The sequence below is a fragment of the Epinephelus lanceolatus genome, chromosome 6 (genome assembly GCF_041903045.1).
Source record: "Epinephelus lanceolatus isolate andai-2023 chromosome 6, ASM4190304v1, whole genome shotgun sequence".
NCBI lineage: Eukaryota > Metazoa > Chordata > Actinopteri > Perciformes > Serranidae > Epinephelus > Epinephelus lanceolatus.
Genome location: NC_135739.1, coordinates 14,191,276 through 14,207,582, shown reverse-complemented (window position 1 = coordinate 14,207,582; position 16,307 = coordinate 14,191,276). Strand labels below are relative to the sequence as shown.

Here is a 16,307-nt window from a genome sequence, read left to right as displayed (position 1 = left end):
GGTTGTTTTGTTTTGTTTTGTTTTTAAAAAAAACAGAAAGCGGGCCCACCAACCCAAGTAATAAAATGATGTCAGCGGGCATGTTAGAGCCCCCCTCAGCCAGCTTCCCTGAGCACACAGGGAAAGTGAGCGTCAAGAAGAAGGTGGGTCCAACTTGGAATCCCGGCCTCTCGTTGGCTGCCGTTGCCGCCACTCAAGCGCACACGCTCCCCCATTGGCTCAGCTCTTTCGCATTTATCGTGCCATCTCGTCAAGCTGCTGCTGTGTAATCGCAGGTAACTTTCTTACGATAGCCTTCCGCTGGACGACCTAGTGCTCGTAGCGCTCTTGCATTTTGAGGATTGCGGATAGAGTACACACAACTGAGCTTCGGCATTAGACGTTTTCGTCGCTTTGGCCGTCGGAAGACGTTAAAGCTGTATTTTTTTTCTCCGTAAAAACACCCCGTCTCTCAAAGGCGTTTGAAATCGGACACCGCTGGCATTGAGGCCCTCACTTTTGTGCGGAGGGATACGTTGTTGCGTCTGACAATGTGGACGGAGGTGGTGAAGATGTCTACGAGAAGAATGAAATCATCTCAGTTGTAACAACAAAAAAGGAAGACGCGAGATTAGTTACTATAATAGATTTGTTTGCACTCAGACTTGTAACATTGAGGCAAACACGTGGGCGCAAGTGTGAAAAGCAGGCTTACCGGGACAAAAGGAAGACATCTACGGTGCTCCAATGCGTTTCATGCACTGAGGTCGAAATTCTCTTGAAGTTTTATGTTTTTCCCCTAGCGAGTCTCCGCTTTTCTTTTTACTGTTGGATATCAGACACTTGGAGAGGAGAGGTAAAAACACCTTCTTTCACTTCATGTTTCGGGGAAGTTGCATGAATTCGATGGGGCTTCACTGACACCTATTTAGACGCCTGCAATTTTCGAAAAGTTTTCGGGAATGTGTGGTTAAAGCGGGGGGATGTAAGTTTTTTGTCTGGTTTGAGGTGGCGAGCCAAGTGTGTGATGGTCTCCGCATCGACCACGGAGAGGAGGAAATTACTCCTTTGTTCTGCAAAAAGACCCCACTAACGTTAAGTCCTGCCTAACAAGCCTCATTTTGTTTTTCTTCTTCCATACCGTGTGTGTGTCCGCCGCTAGCTGTAGCCACAATGTGTTAATATGAAATGTAAACGTTGTGAGCATTTTAGCTAAACTTTGTGCTATGGTGGGCCTACATGTATTTTCCACACGAGCCGTAAACAAACTTTCCATAAAACCCCCTTTTGGTTGCCCTTTAAACATTCCTTTATGGAAGTGTCTGGCCACCAGCTAGACTTTATTTTATTGCACATTTGGCAGGAAATTCCTCATGCTCCCACCCCCACCGTCTCCTGCACTGAACTCCCTCATAATGCACGACTTGAACCCTAATATGTGAAAGAAAGAGCTCACTATTTGTTGTATGAAGTTTGCAGCTCCTATCCTCCAGGGTCACGACCTGCTGCACTGCTTTTTATTTACACATAATTTGTTTTCTCTAGCAGTTACTAAACAACTTGGGTGATTTGTTAGTGTTGAAGATGATGTCAACGTGCTTCAAAATAAATGGTGAATGGGTTAGTTGTCAGCTTGGCCCTGGATGTGGCCTAGCGGAGATGATCAAATAATGTGCAGCCCTACATCCTGTGGTGCCCCTGGATGTTTACTGTCATTGTTGTAAACTATTTGACTCAAAGTGGTTGTTATTTATAATAATGTGTCTCTGGCGCAGGACATTCACATCCGTTTCTTTAGGAGCATTTGAATCAACAGTTGAATATGCTTTTCTGTTCAGCACGGCGGCCCTTGTTGTCTCAGAAGTAATAGCATGTTATTAGTGAGTTATTTTGCTTTTATGTTCACATTTGCCATGCAGAAATATTCACAACCTATGCGCAGGGAAATGTGCTTTTAAGCAGCATTGTTTCAATATTAACAACAGTTATAACATGTTTGTAAAGCAGGTAAAATGTACTTGATTTGGCCCTTTATTATTATGTTTATAAGCCAAAATCAGAGGCAGCCACATGCATTTAAGTCGTATCCTGAATTTAAATGTCACAATAAGTTTCTGGTGTAAAGCATCTGTTAAGCTCAGTGGTTTGTACCACCCGGAGGTGCAGGCTCTTTTGTGGAGAGTGACCTGCCTTCCCTGCCTTGTGTGGGGTGACAAAGACCCCTAATCTGCTTGCTTCAAATATTGATCCAGCAGTAGCTGAAGATGCCATTTTGTTACATTAAGCCCCCTCCGTGTGCTCCACTCCCATTTATCCCAGTGGTTAAATAATATTTGCAAGTTTATTTCAGTGGTGTGTGTGTGTGTGTGTGTGTGACCTATTTTGTCCTTGATTGGCCATCTTATCCAAAAGTTTGGGAAAAGCAATGACATCCATGTTCCTAGCCTATTTACACTTGGGGCGATGTGTTGTGTGTGTACGTGTGTGTGTGCGTTCACTTCCTTCCCTTGTCTCAAGGTTAAATTAGTTCTGCTCGCCTGAGTTCACTAGACTTGGACTGCACTGTTTGTCTCCCCTGAGGTGACTTGTGTTATATTCATACATGCAGAAATATATTTATGATATTTAATACTTTTGTTTTGCTTTCAAGTGGTTCCTTATTATTTCTGGACACATATTTTTAATATCTAGAGCTTCCTTTGTTTACATTTTACAACTTGCATTTCCTCCAAAACACCCATCTTTATTTAGTTATTTGATTGCATCAATTTATGTTAGTGCAGTATTACAAAGGAGGCTGTAAAAGCACACCACCTGTTGGTGTCCAAGTGCCTCTATTCCTCCACTCGCTCCCCTTACCACTAGTTCCCTGTGAGGCTCACAAAACCGCCGCTCAAGCATCAGAGAGCGGCCTCAGGCTTGCGTTGGAATGCAAAACACTGGGTAAATCAAGTATTCATGCTCACTGTGTCATTTGACAAGGTTCTTTCTGAGTTGACATATGGTAATTTGGTAATGACGTGTTTGCATACAGTCATTAGCTCTGCCTTTCACCCCTATTTCCTTGGGCTAACAATAGTCCCAATTATGTCTGTAATTGTAAATGTATTACATTCTCTTTTATGTCGCAATGATCGACATATGGCTGTGTTATTTGCCAGGGTTGCGTAAAATGAAAGACAATTTTTTAAGTCATCACTTGGTAGTGATTTGACTAAGGGCAGAGTATTCATCATTTCATGGCAGTGTCTCTCCTACTGCTACTGATGGGAAGGCAGCGTCTGACTGAAATTAGCATTTTTAAGTAGACACAGCTAAAGTGTGTAGTGTTAAGTAGCCTAATGTTGTCTGTTTTCCCTCATCGGTCCGCAGTGAGTGAAGTAGTAATTTGAGCTGTGTGTTTTGGCCAGCTGAGACTCAATAGATGATTATTTTAATGTAACTTCCCGATGAAAAAGATCTTTGCTTTCACCTGGATACATATATTTTAGTGTTATGATGGAGTTCTGAATCCCAAACACAAATTCTGATGCGTTTGCAATAAGAAAGTTGTTTTATTATTTATAAAAATGCTGACTTGCATTGCTATCTTATGGGAGACTAACACCTTGCCAATATGAATCATCTCTAGGGTTGTGATATAGCACAGATAGAGTAGATTGAATCATTCATTACCATCACCCTCTGTTTTTTTCTAAATAGCTAAATGTAAATTCTCTTTGTGCTTGCTAGTGCCATTAAAACCCTGTATCTGCAAATTTCTCTCATAGGGTTTATTAGAGACTGAAGGGTATGAACGAACAGCAGCAAAGAATGGCTGCAGTGGGAACTGACAAGGAACTCAGCGACCTTCTGGATTTCAGCGCGGTAAGAGAGCGGGAGAGCAGTCTGGGTGGTTCTGGGTGGCAGTGGTAGGTGGGTGGCATTGGGAGAAAGAGCTAAAGAGAGTGCGATACAGGTCTGGGTGGGGATGAGCAGAGGAGAGCTGGAGGTCTGAATGAGAGAAGTGGGGAAAGGGGGCGAGCCAGGGGAGTCAGCGGGAAGCTTAAATTCTCAAAATATGCAACAAAAAAATGAAAATCTTTTTTAAGAATAGTTTGTGTCAGCCCAAGATATTTCCATCCTTCATTCTTGGCATGCAAAGGTAGTGCTGATTACATCAAAACATGGCAAGTAGTACCGCTGTACCTAAGGGTGACTGGTGAAAATGAATTCAGGTTTTAAATATAGGTTATTCAATTATGTAGGTGATGCAGAGACGAGGAAGTGGAGCCTTACTACAATGAGCTGGTATCCACTATAAAATGTAAACAGAGAATCAGGAGCGACTGCAAGAAACAATTTCACCCCTGTTTGTCTTGTTAACACAATCTGAGGGGGAAGTATTGTTTTTATATGAATTGGGTTGAGCAGACAGCTTCTGTGTTTCTTTTTGTCATATTTTTAGAAGACATTTTTCACAGAGATGCTTTCAGTGCTATCCTCCAGACATTATCTACAAAGTGGATAGAGGTATTCTGTTCAGCTTTTATTTACCTGTGTTTCGTTTTGTTGTGAAGCCTTTGTTGAGCTTTACGCTGACATAAACATCTCACAGGCCCAATGGAGCTGTGTTACTTTTTCTTCCTAAATAAATTGAATAGCTGGCGAGGCTAAATATCCAGGCTCTGGGTAATTATTATATATGGGGGCACTACAGGTAATTCAAAACTGAGGCTCCTAGTGAATATTTGTCAACAGACTTAATGTCCCATGAGATTTCTTTTGACAAAGTACAGTTGATTAATACTGAAGTGTTTATCGTTGCAGGAGTCATTGACATTTTATGAAGTGTAACACTGGCGAACAACAGGACTAGCTTTATTTTTTCACGATAAAAAAAAAGCGTGTGCATGAATTTTGTTGGTGGAGCTTCATTATATTGACTTGCATAAGTCAGTCAGCTGCTGTGTTAACATCCCATTCTCTGCCACGCCATCGGTATTTAAAGGAAACCTTACCCCATGAAAGAAAAACACTCCTTGTTGTGAAAGGGGGTTTGCGGGAGGTTCTCATTAGACAGTTGGGTCTGTGTTAGAGAAGCTCAGATTGATCCGCTGCCAATTTGTATCAGCAGATGTTCCGTTTAAATATGACATTGATAATTGGGTGAGAAACTGTCAAAAACTGAACAAACAAATTTCCTCCTCTTTGTTTATTCGCTGGCTAGTCATGGTAATGCATGCTAGATTGGACGTGGACTAAAGAAAAAACGTGTTTGAGATATCTGCGACCGAATGTAACGGAAACAAAGATGGTGTCCAAATCGGTTGTCGGATCATGTAAGCTTATCCTGTTAAAACAACAAGAAGAAAAAGAAAGGAAAACGGAGCAATTACATGGGGTTGTGGCAGATTGTGTTTTCGTGTCTTACTTACTAAAAGGTTTGGTTTTTACACTAGAGTTGTTGCACGTCACTGAAAGATGCCACACAGCAGATATTTCGACCACACCATAGCCTCATGGTAAAGCCCAAAGTAGCTCTGTGACAAAACCCACAGACCCGTTGGGGTGTTTCTGAAAGATAAAGTTGACGCAGCAGAATCGACTTTACATGAAACTATGTCCGAAGGGTTTTGAATTGCTGTTTATTTTCTTGGGGAATAACCTAACTTTTGATATAAGAAAGAGAGAATGTGGTATTTTGCACATATAGACATAAAGCATGTGATAGTTTTTATCATGTTGTTTTACTGTTATGCTAGAAGTCTTCTTGTCTGGTGTAGTTGTGTTTCTAAATAGTTTATGTCTCACTCTTAGTCTGACCTTAAACTGAAATACCTGCAAGAAAAAAAAAACACTCAAGGACTGAACGACATGTGTATGTGATGTCATTTATTAGTGGAAATTAAATGTGTGAAGTGTGTCGTCCTTTGCTTTGTTGGTTTACGGTATCTTTCCTCTTTTGTCTTGTAGATGTTCGCGCCTCCAGTAGCAAACGGGAAGAACAGGACAATGACACTCGCCAGCACTCAGTTTGGTGGATCAGGTAAGCTTTCAAAGCAGTTAACGCTGCATCACTGGACTGTTAATTTCAATTTTTGCTTTGTTTTGTTGATGTAAATACACTTGTGATTCTAACTGACGGTCTTATGGCTGCATGTGCGTTTTTGCACAGCAACAATATACTAAGACTGTTAAATCTTTGATCTGTAGCAGTCACATTAAATGAAAAGAAAAAGGTCAACTCACCTAAATCACAAAAAGTACTTTCACACATAACTCGTTTGGTGTCAAGCGTGCAGACAGTTTTGGTTTTATTTGCCCCAGTTTTGAGATCACCGCCTCAGCAGATACAATAGATGTGACTTTTATTAAGCTTTACAACATTTGAAAAACTCAACCAGCCACACAAATGTCCACAAACAACGTCTGGGTTAATCCTAGGACTTCGTTGATAATAGAGATATTATTAGAACAATTTTCTAAAAGTGGGGAATTGTTGTGCATTTATTTGTTTATGCATCTATCTGAGTACATTTTTAGAAGAAATTGGATTTATCAGTGTTCAAGAGTGCCCTGTGCTTGTTTATGTGGTTTTCCCTTGATCCTTATCTTGATAGAAAAATGATCCATTTAGGCTTCAGTCCTTGTGAATGATTGAGGCTGTGCAGATTTATTAATATCTTTTTAAGTTTTATTTTCACATCTGTTTAAAAGGTCATCTTTCATTTCTTAAGTCTTTGTTTCACTATTTTAAAGTGCAGAGTAGCTGAGTTAACCCCCTCAGCCCCCTCAAGCACCTGAAGCCTTTGAGTGGGCTTTTCTCTCTTCCTGAATGTTATTAGTAAGTTGTGTTACTTTGGTTCCTCTGTCACCCTTCCAACCTGGTGTGTGAAATCGAGTCACACTCCCCAGTGCTCCCCAGAGTGAGAACTTGGCCACCGAGGAACAAAGGCAAAAAAGGGGGCTTATGGACTTGAAACGACTCCCCCACCCTGAAGTGTAAAACACTCCTCCCCCAACACGGCACAGGGCCCTTACCCCCACTGATCTGCAGGAAATGGCTTGAGTCCGAGACAATGTCCCTCACCCCTCGCTCGCAGCCTCTTAAACTGTCCCAGCATGCAGCGAGTGGCCAGAGTGGAAGAGAGAGCTTGTTGAATAGAGGGATCAGCCTGTGCAAGGCAGGATTCTGTTTGTTTCTATTACAGCAGGCAATTACTAAGCAGTGAGGAGTTAATTCCTTCCCCCCTCCTCGTGTCCCAAAGTGTGGCCCTCGGTCATTGACACCTATTTTAATGCAATACTTGAAGCTGTCCCATTTAACTTGGGGAGATCTGCAGGTACCCTCTAGTAGCACTTGGGAGTCAAAATGTTAAGAACTGCAAATTAAGGACCAGGAGTTTCTCGTAGATCTGTGTCATGTTATATCTTACATAGTGTGTATTAGTATGTATTTTCATTGCCAATGAGTCTGTTGATCATTTTCTCAATTAATTGTTTAGTTGTTTGGTTTAAAAAACAGCTGAAAATTGTGAAAAATGTTGATCAGCATTTCCTAAAGCCCAAGATGATGTTATCAAATGGCTTGTTTTGTCCACAACCTGAAGATATTCAATTCACTGTTACAGAGGAGTAAAGACACCAAAAAATATTCCTAGTTTAGAAGCTGAAATCAGAGAATTTTCTCCTGGAAAAAGTACTCAAACCGATTAACCGATAATCAAATTAGTTGGTGAGTAATTTAGTAGTCAGCAGCTAATCCTTTAATTGTTCCTGTTCTAATATAAAATACACTCTGTCTGTATGAGGACGAAAACTAGAAGCCTAAAATTGTGTGCACATGATTTTTTTTTTAGATGTAAGGATGCATCTGTTGACAGGACCATCTTTTGAAACTCCCAAAGATTGCTTATTATTCCAAAAACCAATATGGCTACGGGCCAGGAAGCCTATTTATTATAGAAATGATGACCATTAAAGAACAATGTCTATCTATGACGTCACTTAGGCGGCTTGTATATTCAGGGACCCAGCAGCGCGGGAACGGCAGCGAGCAGCCTAGTGGCCCACCAGACCACCTCTATTCATCAACACAAAAGTGCTCAGAGGGGTGCTAATTGCATTAGGCGTCCTTCTCCCTTCCTCAGTAGCCAGAGTTCGTGTGTGTGTGTGGGGAAGGGTGTGTCGGGTAGAGTGGAGGGCAGAGGAAAGAGGAGAGGATTGGCAAGAAGTGTGGGATGTTTGAGAAGTAGGGGAGGCAGAGTGTGACGGTGTGTGGTGGGAGCTGGCCAAGCCCACAAGCCTTCAGGCAGGCGTCCCCTCTGTCACCTCTGCAGCTGCTGGCAACGTCTCCAACCCCCTTCACACACACAAATACACGGGACGCGACAGGCTCGCTTCCCTTAGATCACAACAAACAACATTGTGAATTTACACATGTGGTCTCGCTTGGTGGTGAGCTTACCTGCCGTATGTCTGACTCGTGCACTCTGGGTTGTATACCTGCGCACGCCTGCAGTATTTGACTGTGCATTGGTGGGCTGTAGTTGGAAAATCTTAAGCCCTCAAAAAGAGGAAATCTCAAAGGAGAGTGGCTTCCTTCTTCAACTAAATTAGATGTTTTCAGAGCCTGCAGCCGCGAGAAGGCTTTGTGGCTCAGAAAATAAATATTTTTCTGGGTTCTGGTTGTGAGTCAGTATTTGTCTTGCCATGTGACTTTCACTGGAAGTACATTCACACTCACCATGCCAAAGTCTGTGAGGATGTGATATACGTCCAGAGAACCTGTTGTTTTCATGCCAGCCCTGTGCCTTTTAAATTTCCTATGTGCATGTCTAATTAGAAGATAAGTCTGGGTATTTTGAGTCCTAAATTCATTTTCCCAGTGTGATCATGATTTCAATTTACTGTTCAAGTGCTCATCACTTACTTCTCTTTTGAGTTTTATGCAGTTAATTGACCATTGTTTGAAGATGGTATAGATTTTGATTTCAGACTTGTCAGTTAACTTGAGCATCAGTGCTCAAAGTACTCTGAATTCTGTTTCCAAATAATTTCAGATGTCATCCTTAGAAGGCTCATTAACATTAACATTTAGTGGTATTAGAGTTGTTCCATTACCAGTACCAGCATTGGAAATGGCTGCGATACTGCCAAAATTTGCTTGGGTATTGGCGAGTACATGAGTCTGTACACTAGTTTGAAAACCACGTAATTCATTAATAAACCTTAAAAGTAGTAGTAGTAAAACCAGAGTCTACACAGATGCCTCATGATACGATATTATCACGATACTTTGATCACAACACAATATAATCGTGATTGTAATCAATTAAAAAGCTGCTCTACAACATTGCAATGCACAAAAAACCTGAACTCATTTTAGGTGTTCTTCATGTTTCTTATTCATGATTTTAAACATTTTGTGATATTGTGAGTATTGCGATAACATATTGGGATTTGTTACCTTTTTTCCAACTGTAAATTGCATTCCCAAAGGTGGCCATCGGCAATAACTGATGCAGAGCAGTAAGGAAAGATTAATCCCAGTTGAGGGGTGGCAACGTTAGCCTTTAGAAAAGACTCCTGCAAACTAACTTGCAAAAATAATTATATTAATGCTGCAATGTTTCTGAAATGTTGCAGCATTAAAATCATAATTTTTGCAAGTTAGTTTGCGAGAGTTTTTTCTACAAGTTTTATTCTTCTCGTCCCTCTTTTACGCACCTACAGATGTGCGAAGTATTCCTTTGGTTTAACGTTAGCTGTTAGAGAAACCTCAGCAGTTGGGTAAATTCTATGGCATTCATTCTCTTCATGTATTTGTACATGTTTTCCGAAGGGTGTAGCCTGAGCCATGCCATATGACAACGATGGCAATTATTTCACATCCCTGCAGGGTAAGTAGTATAGAGTGGTTACATTTTTTTACACTGTGGCCTTGGATCGGTACTCGACATTGGCCGACATGCAAGTTCCGGTGTCTGAATCGGTATCAGGAAGAACAAAAATGGTATTGCAGCATCTCTAGTGTTAATAGCCAATTTTGTATATTTTTCTTTGTCACAATTGGCCACAAAAATGTGGAAATGTCAGCACAGAAAATAAACCTTTTAACGCATCTGCTATTATTTGTAACCCACGGTATGATAATGATAGCTTTCATTGTTTTGCTTTACGAATGCGATCATTTATATCATTATCCATGTCAAACCATAGAAAGCCTCTCTGTTTCTACCACTATGGTGTAGACACAGAAAACTGTGGGCTGTCACAGCACATAAGGCGCCGTATTAGCACTGCTACATAAGCATCACATTGACTATTGTATGTCATCATAATCAATTGCAGCTATTTAGAAGGCATCTACAGTAGCTGAAAGAACTGCAGGGTGAGGGCTTTGTTTTTCTCCAGTGTGTGTTGGATAGCAGCACCACGAGGCAACCGCAGAAATAAAAAGCTCATGAGTGAAGTAAGTGATGAAATAAGGATGAAATAAAGCCCAGATTGGGCAGATCTGTGTTTGTCCTTTAAATTTCATTGAGAACGCAGACTCTTAAAGTGCTCATTTTTTTAGGTCACAGGCGAAGGGTTGGTTTAAAACAAAGTACTAAAAATATTTTATTAGCCAAAATAATTGATGTAGGAGTACATCTCTGACCTAGTTAATGTGGTACAAAACATAGCTTGTTTTAAACAATTAAAACCTGCGTGCTTGCCTGTACAAGAGCCACATGGACATAAATACTCAAATGTAGTGGTCGGCGTAGCGTTTTACCCCAGTTGTTTTTTTCTTTTGAAGCTTGACGAGAGCTTTATTTGCATTATTTTATCATTTTGGTCGTCGATATTACACATGACATGAGATTAACAACAATAGAAAGGTCTCTCTCCTGGCATAGTGGGGCTCTCCTAGGCTGGCTGAGCGTCAGTGTCACCTCAGCAGCTCTCCACCTTGTTTTAATTGCCTCAGAGTTAATTACTCCAGTAAGTGTGAAACAATGTTGTCAGACTTCTGCTGCACAGCCGTGCTTTCGCTCTATCCTCTGCACCCCCGCTGGCCAAATGGAGGCTTCATAGGCAAATGAGTGGGGTATTGAAAATAGCTGTGAAGATTATGAAGTTACTCTCTTAACTCTCTTTGTTGGCTTGGAAGGGCCACTCAGTGCTGGTTATTGTCGACAGTGACGGCGTGTAATTTTGTGGGTTACCTGTATGTAGTACATGTGAACATACTTTGTGGTTTCCCAGCAATGTGGATGAAGCTGGAGAGGCTGGGACGCAGATAGGTGTTTGAGTAAGGATGCGAGACTGAAAGTAGCTCATTGTTGATATCTCTCCTCTAAAGTGGATTTTTATCTCACTAATTTGGTATTACTTCTGCTGGCACCACGCTTTGGCTGAAAAGTCTTCATACAAAGTCTGTCATCTTTATTTAGCAGCGAGCCCGTCACCAGCGTCCTGTGCCATTGGACATGGTTGACGGTGGTGCAGCGCTTTATTAGTGCTGTGGCCTTTCAGCGGGGCCGATCTGACAGTGAGCGAGGCTGATCTTTTGAGGTCCCCTCTCCTCCCTGCTTGCCTGATTCTCCATGCCACTGGCATCAGCTCCATAGATCACGGCTGTCGCAGCGTGTGTAGGTGCTTGCACCGCTCTGTTAGTCTCATCACTCATTCTCACTCGTCAGCCAGGCTGCTGATCTCGCCCAGACCCCTCTCACTCTGCCTTCCCTCTCGTTCCTCCCCTCGCTCTCTCCCTCTCGTCCCCTTGCTTTCTCCTTCCACCCGCTCGCTCTCTCTTTTGCTTTCTCACACACATTTTTTTAATTAGGCAAAAATCAAAGACGAAATATGAATATTCATAAGGAAACCGCATTAATATGCACAATTATGCAAATCAGCATGCAATTAAGGCTTGTGTCTCCAGAGAGCCTGGATAGCATTAGTGCATAAGACAGGGAGAAGGGGATGATGGGGGTATTTTGGAGTTTTCTGCTCCACCAGTCTTTTGGCTGTGTTTTTCCTTTGTGCCACACACCGGTTCTTTCTTTACCTAAAACATTGAGGTCCCTGTTTGGGCATTTTGTTTTGTGTTATTTTAGGTGTTTGTGTGTGTCAGTGTGATTGAGTGGAATTTAGATGTGGTTTATATGACATGTTATCCTCTTGGATGACATTAGGCATGTGAATGGTTAATTTTCTGCTATTTAGTGACCATAATAAACACTGATGGGTACACTGAGCAGCATTTTTTTCCCCAGAAATAGTTTAACATTGCATTGCATCTTGAATGTGACAGCGGTGCCTTTGATCAATAGTGATGCTCTCTCCTGGCGCTTGCAAGCCCATTGTGGCCACTTAAGGACATTGAATGTTTAGAGTAGGATGTGGTGACAGGTTCCCTTGATATGACTCCAACATCAGGGCATTTCTACATATCTGCTGTGACACCTAGGATAATAATTATATACTGTCATTAGGGGATTGCTAACATCCTCCACAGCGTTAGTCCAACCTGCTTTTTGATTCCTGCATCCCTAACCTGCTGGTGTCCCTACCTGTCAGTCTGAACAAAATGTCTGTCCTCTTGCAGCAATAGACGAGCGCAGCGGCTCTGGGTCTTGGGGCTCAGCAGAACAGAACAGCCCCTCTTTCAGCCAAGGACGGGTAAGATCTAAACACACACTTGCACTCTTAAGTCGCATGCGATTTTAAGTTTGGAGATCTAAGCATTAACACCAGATGCCATGATATTGTTGCACACTCGCACACGTTCAGTTAATCACTCTGCCATAGCTGAACACACACACACCCTCTCCCCCCGCCACCACCACAACAGCTTAGCGCTTCTTCATGCCGTGTGCCATGTTTGATTTGAAGTGGTAGTTGTACTTTCTACCTAATAACCTTGGCTCGGGATCCGGCATTGGCAAGCTCTCTGGTAGCCCAGAACCTCTGTGGAAGCCCACCGGTAATTGCAGCTTCACATCCGCTGTAACTGTCTTGGCACAACTCTGTGTAAATACAAGGAACAGGGGGTGAAATAGATGCAGCAGGCTTTGATTACCACAAGTTGATAATTAAGAAAGTCGGTTTGAATCCCCCGAGCTGATGCAGATTTGTTTGGCATGGATCCTGTTAGTTAGACAGAAAAGCAGAGGGAGGGTAACCACTAAGCCATATAGGTGTGTGTTAACAAGGGTGGTGACGATTTAGGTCTTTTAGCGAATGCATATTATTTACATTTTTTTTTAAAGGTTGCTCATGTTGTTTTTGTACCTTTGTTCCTACAGGGCTATGGCGAAGGATCCCACTACAGCGAGCATGAAGGCTTGTCCTCTCCATTCATCAGTTCAGGGGTTGCAGGTATGTTCTTTTTTTAGCTCTCTTAATTACTTTTAACAAGTGACTCTGGTGTGGTAAAAAAAAAAAAAATCCTTGATGAATTCCTTTTTAGCACTTTAGCAGAATGAGCGCATAAATTTACCTCTCAGTGACGGAGGACGTGTTGCCTCGTCACACTCCAGCTTTAAAATAATCACGTTGATAATGGCCGATTCGACTGTTGTGCGTACTTTGTTTTCTGGGTGGCAGGATGTGTATGTGTCTACATGCATGTATGTGCATGTGTGTGTGCCTGTGTTCATTCGTTGAGTGTTGGGGATGTTAGGGCACTGAAGCAGAAACCTTCCCTAGGGTTTTGTCTGGCAGGCGGCTTTATGCAGCTGAGCGTACTGAAAAAGGGGAGGGCATCCCTGGACTTTTTGTACTTTAGAAAAGCCTACTTTTCATTTGTTTTAGCACACACCATTGCCTCTTAATGTGCTCGTGGTTTCACTCGCACTGACGCTTAAACAATCTTCACTTTTATCTTGCAGGTAAAAATGAGAGGCCACCGTACCCTCCCTTTGGAAGCCAGGTATGTTGGCGTCTTCCTTACATCTTCCTGTAAGGTTGTATGTGTGTGAGAACTACATTCATGTAATGTGTCATGGAAAGGAAGCCTTGTTTTCTCACTTCTCTTTTCATGCTAAACACTTTGAATTAACCGTCTTCATTTCCTAGAAGAGAAGCTGTTTGTGCTATCCCACGCCCCTGAAAGTATTATTAGTAAAACCTTGTTTCCATGTCTTGCTCTTTTCTCCTAGCCTGGTTTTCTTCCTAGCGACATAGCGATGCCCAGCCCAGATGCCATGTCCCCCTCTGGCCTGAAATCAGGCTCCCAGTTTTACCCATCGTACACCAACAACCCCAGGAGAAGGCCGCCTGATGGAGGCATAGGTAAAATAACTAGACAGGACACATTTCTTCTTGTTTCTGTCTTTGTTTTTATTTTACATCATTCCCCCTGAAGGGTTTCTTTTCTTTCTTTTTTGATTAGTTAACTGGGGCTGCACCTAATAGCTCATTTTTGAGTCATCTGCTGATCATTTTCTAGATTATTGGTCTATAATATGTCAGAAAATAGTAAAATATTCCATCACAGTTTCCCACAGTCCAAGGTGATGCCTTCACATTGTTTAAATCAGGGGTCTTCAGCGTGATTCAGAACCACTTACCTCAAAGAGACGGAGCAGGGACTCCCTACTACATTTACTATATAAAACTGAGTTGCATATTGAACTGGGCCTACAGTAATGTGTAGGGCAGCCTAAATTGCCATGTATAAACATACCTTTATCTGCTGCATACGATAACTATTGGCAGATTCATATATTAATACATCATGTTTGTTTCTGAGGTGGACAGCATTTCGAAGTCTTGCATTAAAAGCTACAAAAAGATCCATTGTGGTTCACATGAATGTCCGTACACTCAAAATAATAATGCAGCTAATTGGCCAACATGTTTCAATCTTACGTAACTGTTAGCTGACTAGTTTGCCTTGCTGTTACAGACAGGTGTTGCACAGTGATTTAGCATTAGCTAGCTAACATGATTGCACAAAGATTTACAGGTAATGGTGAGCCTATTGTAAAAGTTGTCTTTATTCTATTATCATTTAATTTATAAGGACAATGCACATTAATCAACATTTCTGTAAATGTGCCAGTGTTTGCCAGCTGGCTAATACTCAACTGCAGTCATTTTGGCAAGATGAAAGCAATAAAAGGATAAAATTCACAAGACAAAGACAGCATATAGACATAAAGACAGCATTAACTACAGCAAGCAGAAAGTGTCAAGGTAGAACAGAAGCCATGTGAAGCAACAAGCAACAGCAGAGCATCAGTACAAAACAATAATGCAACCACAACAAACACCATGTTAGCACAAACAGACGTGCAAGCAACACGCAGATTAGCATTACATTCAGACATGCAGAGCAGCAATAGGAAAGTAAACATAGATATGGTCATGTACACTAACACACAAGCAATGCGACAGAGTAATAGCTATGCTCTTAATAAAATAGATATTGCATATATTATCATGCAGAGTTGGCTGCCTGGCAACAGATAAGGACGTTAACAGCATGTAAGCAAAACATTTTTTAGGAATAGGCCAATTTATCTTTGCTGATAACATGATGGATTCATGATGATGTTTATTTCAGACTTATTTTAATATAAGCAAAACAAAAACTTGAATTAAAGCCAAAATTAAACTACCAAACAATAATTTTTTGTCCCCCCTGTCAGTAACTCTGCAGACCCCCTTTTGAAGACTCAGCGTTTAAATTGCTTCTTTTGTCTGACCAGCGGCCCAAAATTGAATGATATTAATGTTGATGGCTAAGAAAACCAGAAAATATAAAACATGAAACATAGAAGAGGCTGAAAAGTGTAAATATTTTGCGATTTTTGCTTAAGAATTAGCTTTAATGACTAATCAGTAACAAATTAATTATTTAACAATCGACTAACTGATCTAGCGACAAAGTGTTTCAGCCCTACAAGTAAATCTCACCTCTGTTGTGTATGAACTTATAGGAGCAATGATATGAAATGGAGCTAACTAGACCAAATTTTTGTGTAAACATTTTTGTGCACTTGTGTTTGTTATATCCTTTGTAGTTATTTTTACCTACATTGGACAAATCTTTTCAAAACAGAGCTTTGTACAGATGAGTGCACAGCAGCATTCATTCACACTGACAGACATGCACATAAACACAAGCACACATGCCTCAGTATGTTCAGTGTTTTCTGTTCTGCAATTTTAAAGCACACAAAGAATCTGCACCTGAACTGACATGTCATTGACAAATGTGTCTTTGCTAAGCCCTTATTTGTGTTTTTGTCTCTCGTTCACCTTTTCTCTGTGTCTCTGTCTGCCTGTATGTAGAAACTCAGCCAAAGAAGATTCGGAAACCCCCTGGCCTGCCGTCCTCGGTGAGAGCT

General features: G+C 41.5%; 1 protein-coding gene across 25 annotated transcripts in view; it reads left to right on the top strand.

The window, feature by feature from the left end:
* The first annotated feature begins 275 nt into the window (after window positions 1-275).
* Window positions 276-16,307, top strand: part of tcf3b (transcription factor 3b) — a 35,776-nt gene continuing 19,744 nt past the window's right edge. For 7 of the 25 annotated variants that reach the window (XM_078168668.1, XM_078168675.1, XM_033621618.2 and 4 more), the window contains exons 1-8: window positions 279-835; window positions 3,750-3,846; window positions 5,935-6,007; window positions 12,557-12,630; window positions 13,257-13,329; window positions 13,842-13,882; window positions 14,112-14,244; window positions 16,252-16,298. In XM_078168668.1, coding sequence (XP_078024794.1) covers window positions 3,772-3,846; window positions 5,935-6,007; window positions 12,557-12,630; window positions 13,257-13,329; window positions 13,842-13,882; window positions 14,112-14,244; window positions 16,252-16,298 — 516 coding nt within the window. In that variant the 5' untranslated portion in view covers window positions 279-835; window positions 3,750-3,771. Of the gene's footprint in view, window positions 836-3,749; window positions 3,847-5,934; window positions 6,008-12,556; window positions 12,631-13,256; window positions 13,330-13,841; window positions 13,883-14,111; window positions 14,245-16,251; window positions 16,299-16,307 lie in introns of all 25 variants that reach the window. The other 18 variants (XM_078168677.1, XM_078168676.1, XM_078168679.1 and 15 more) reach the window with 5 other exon arrangements.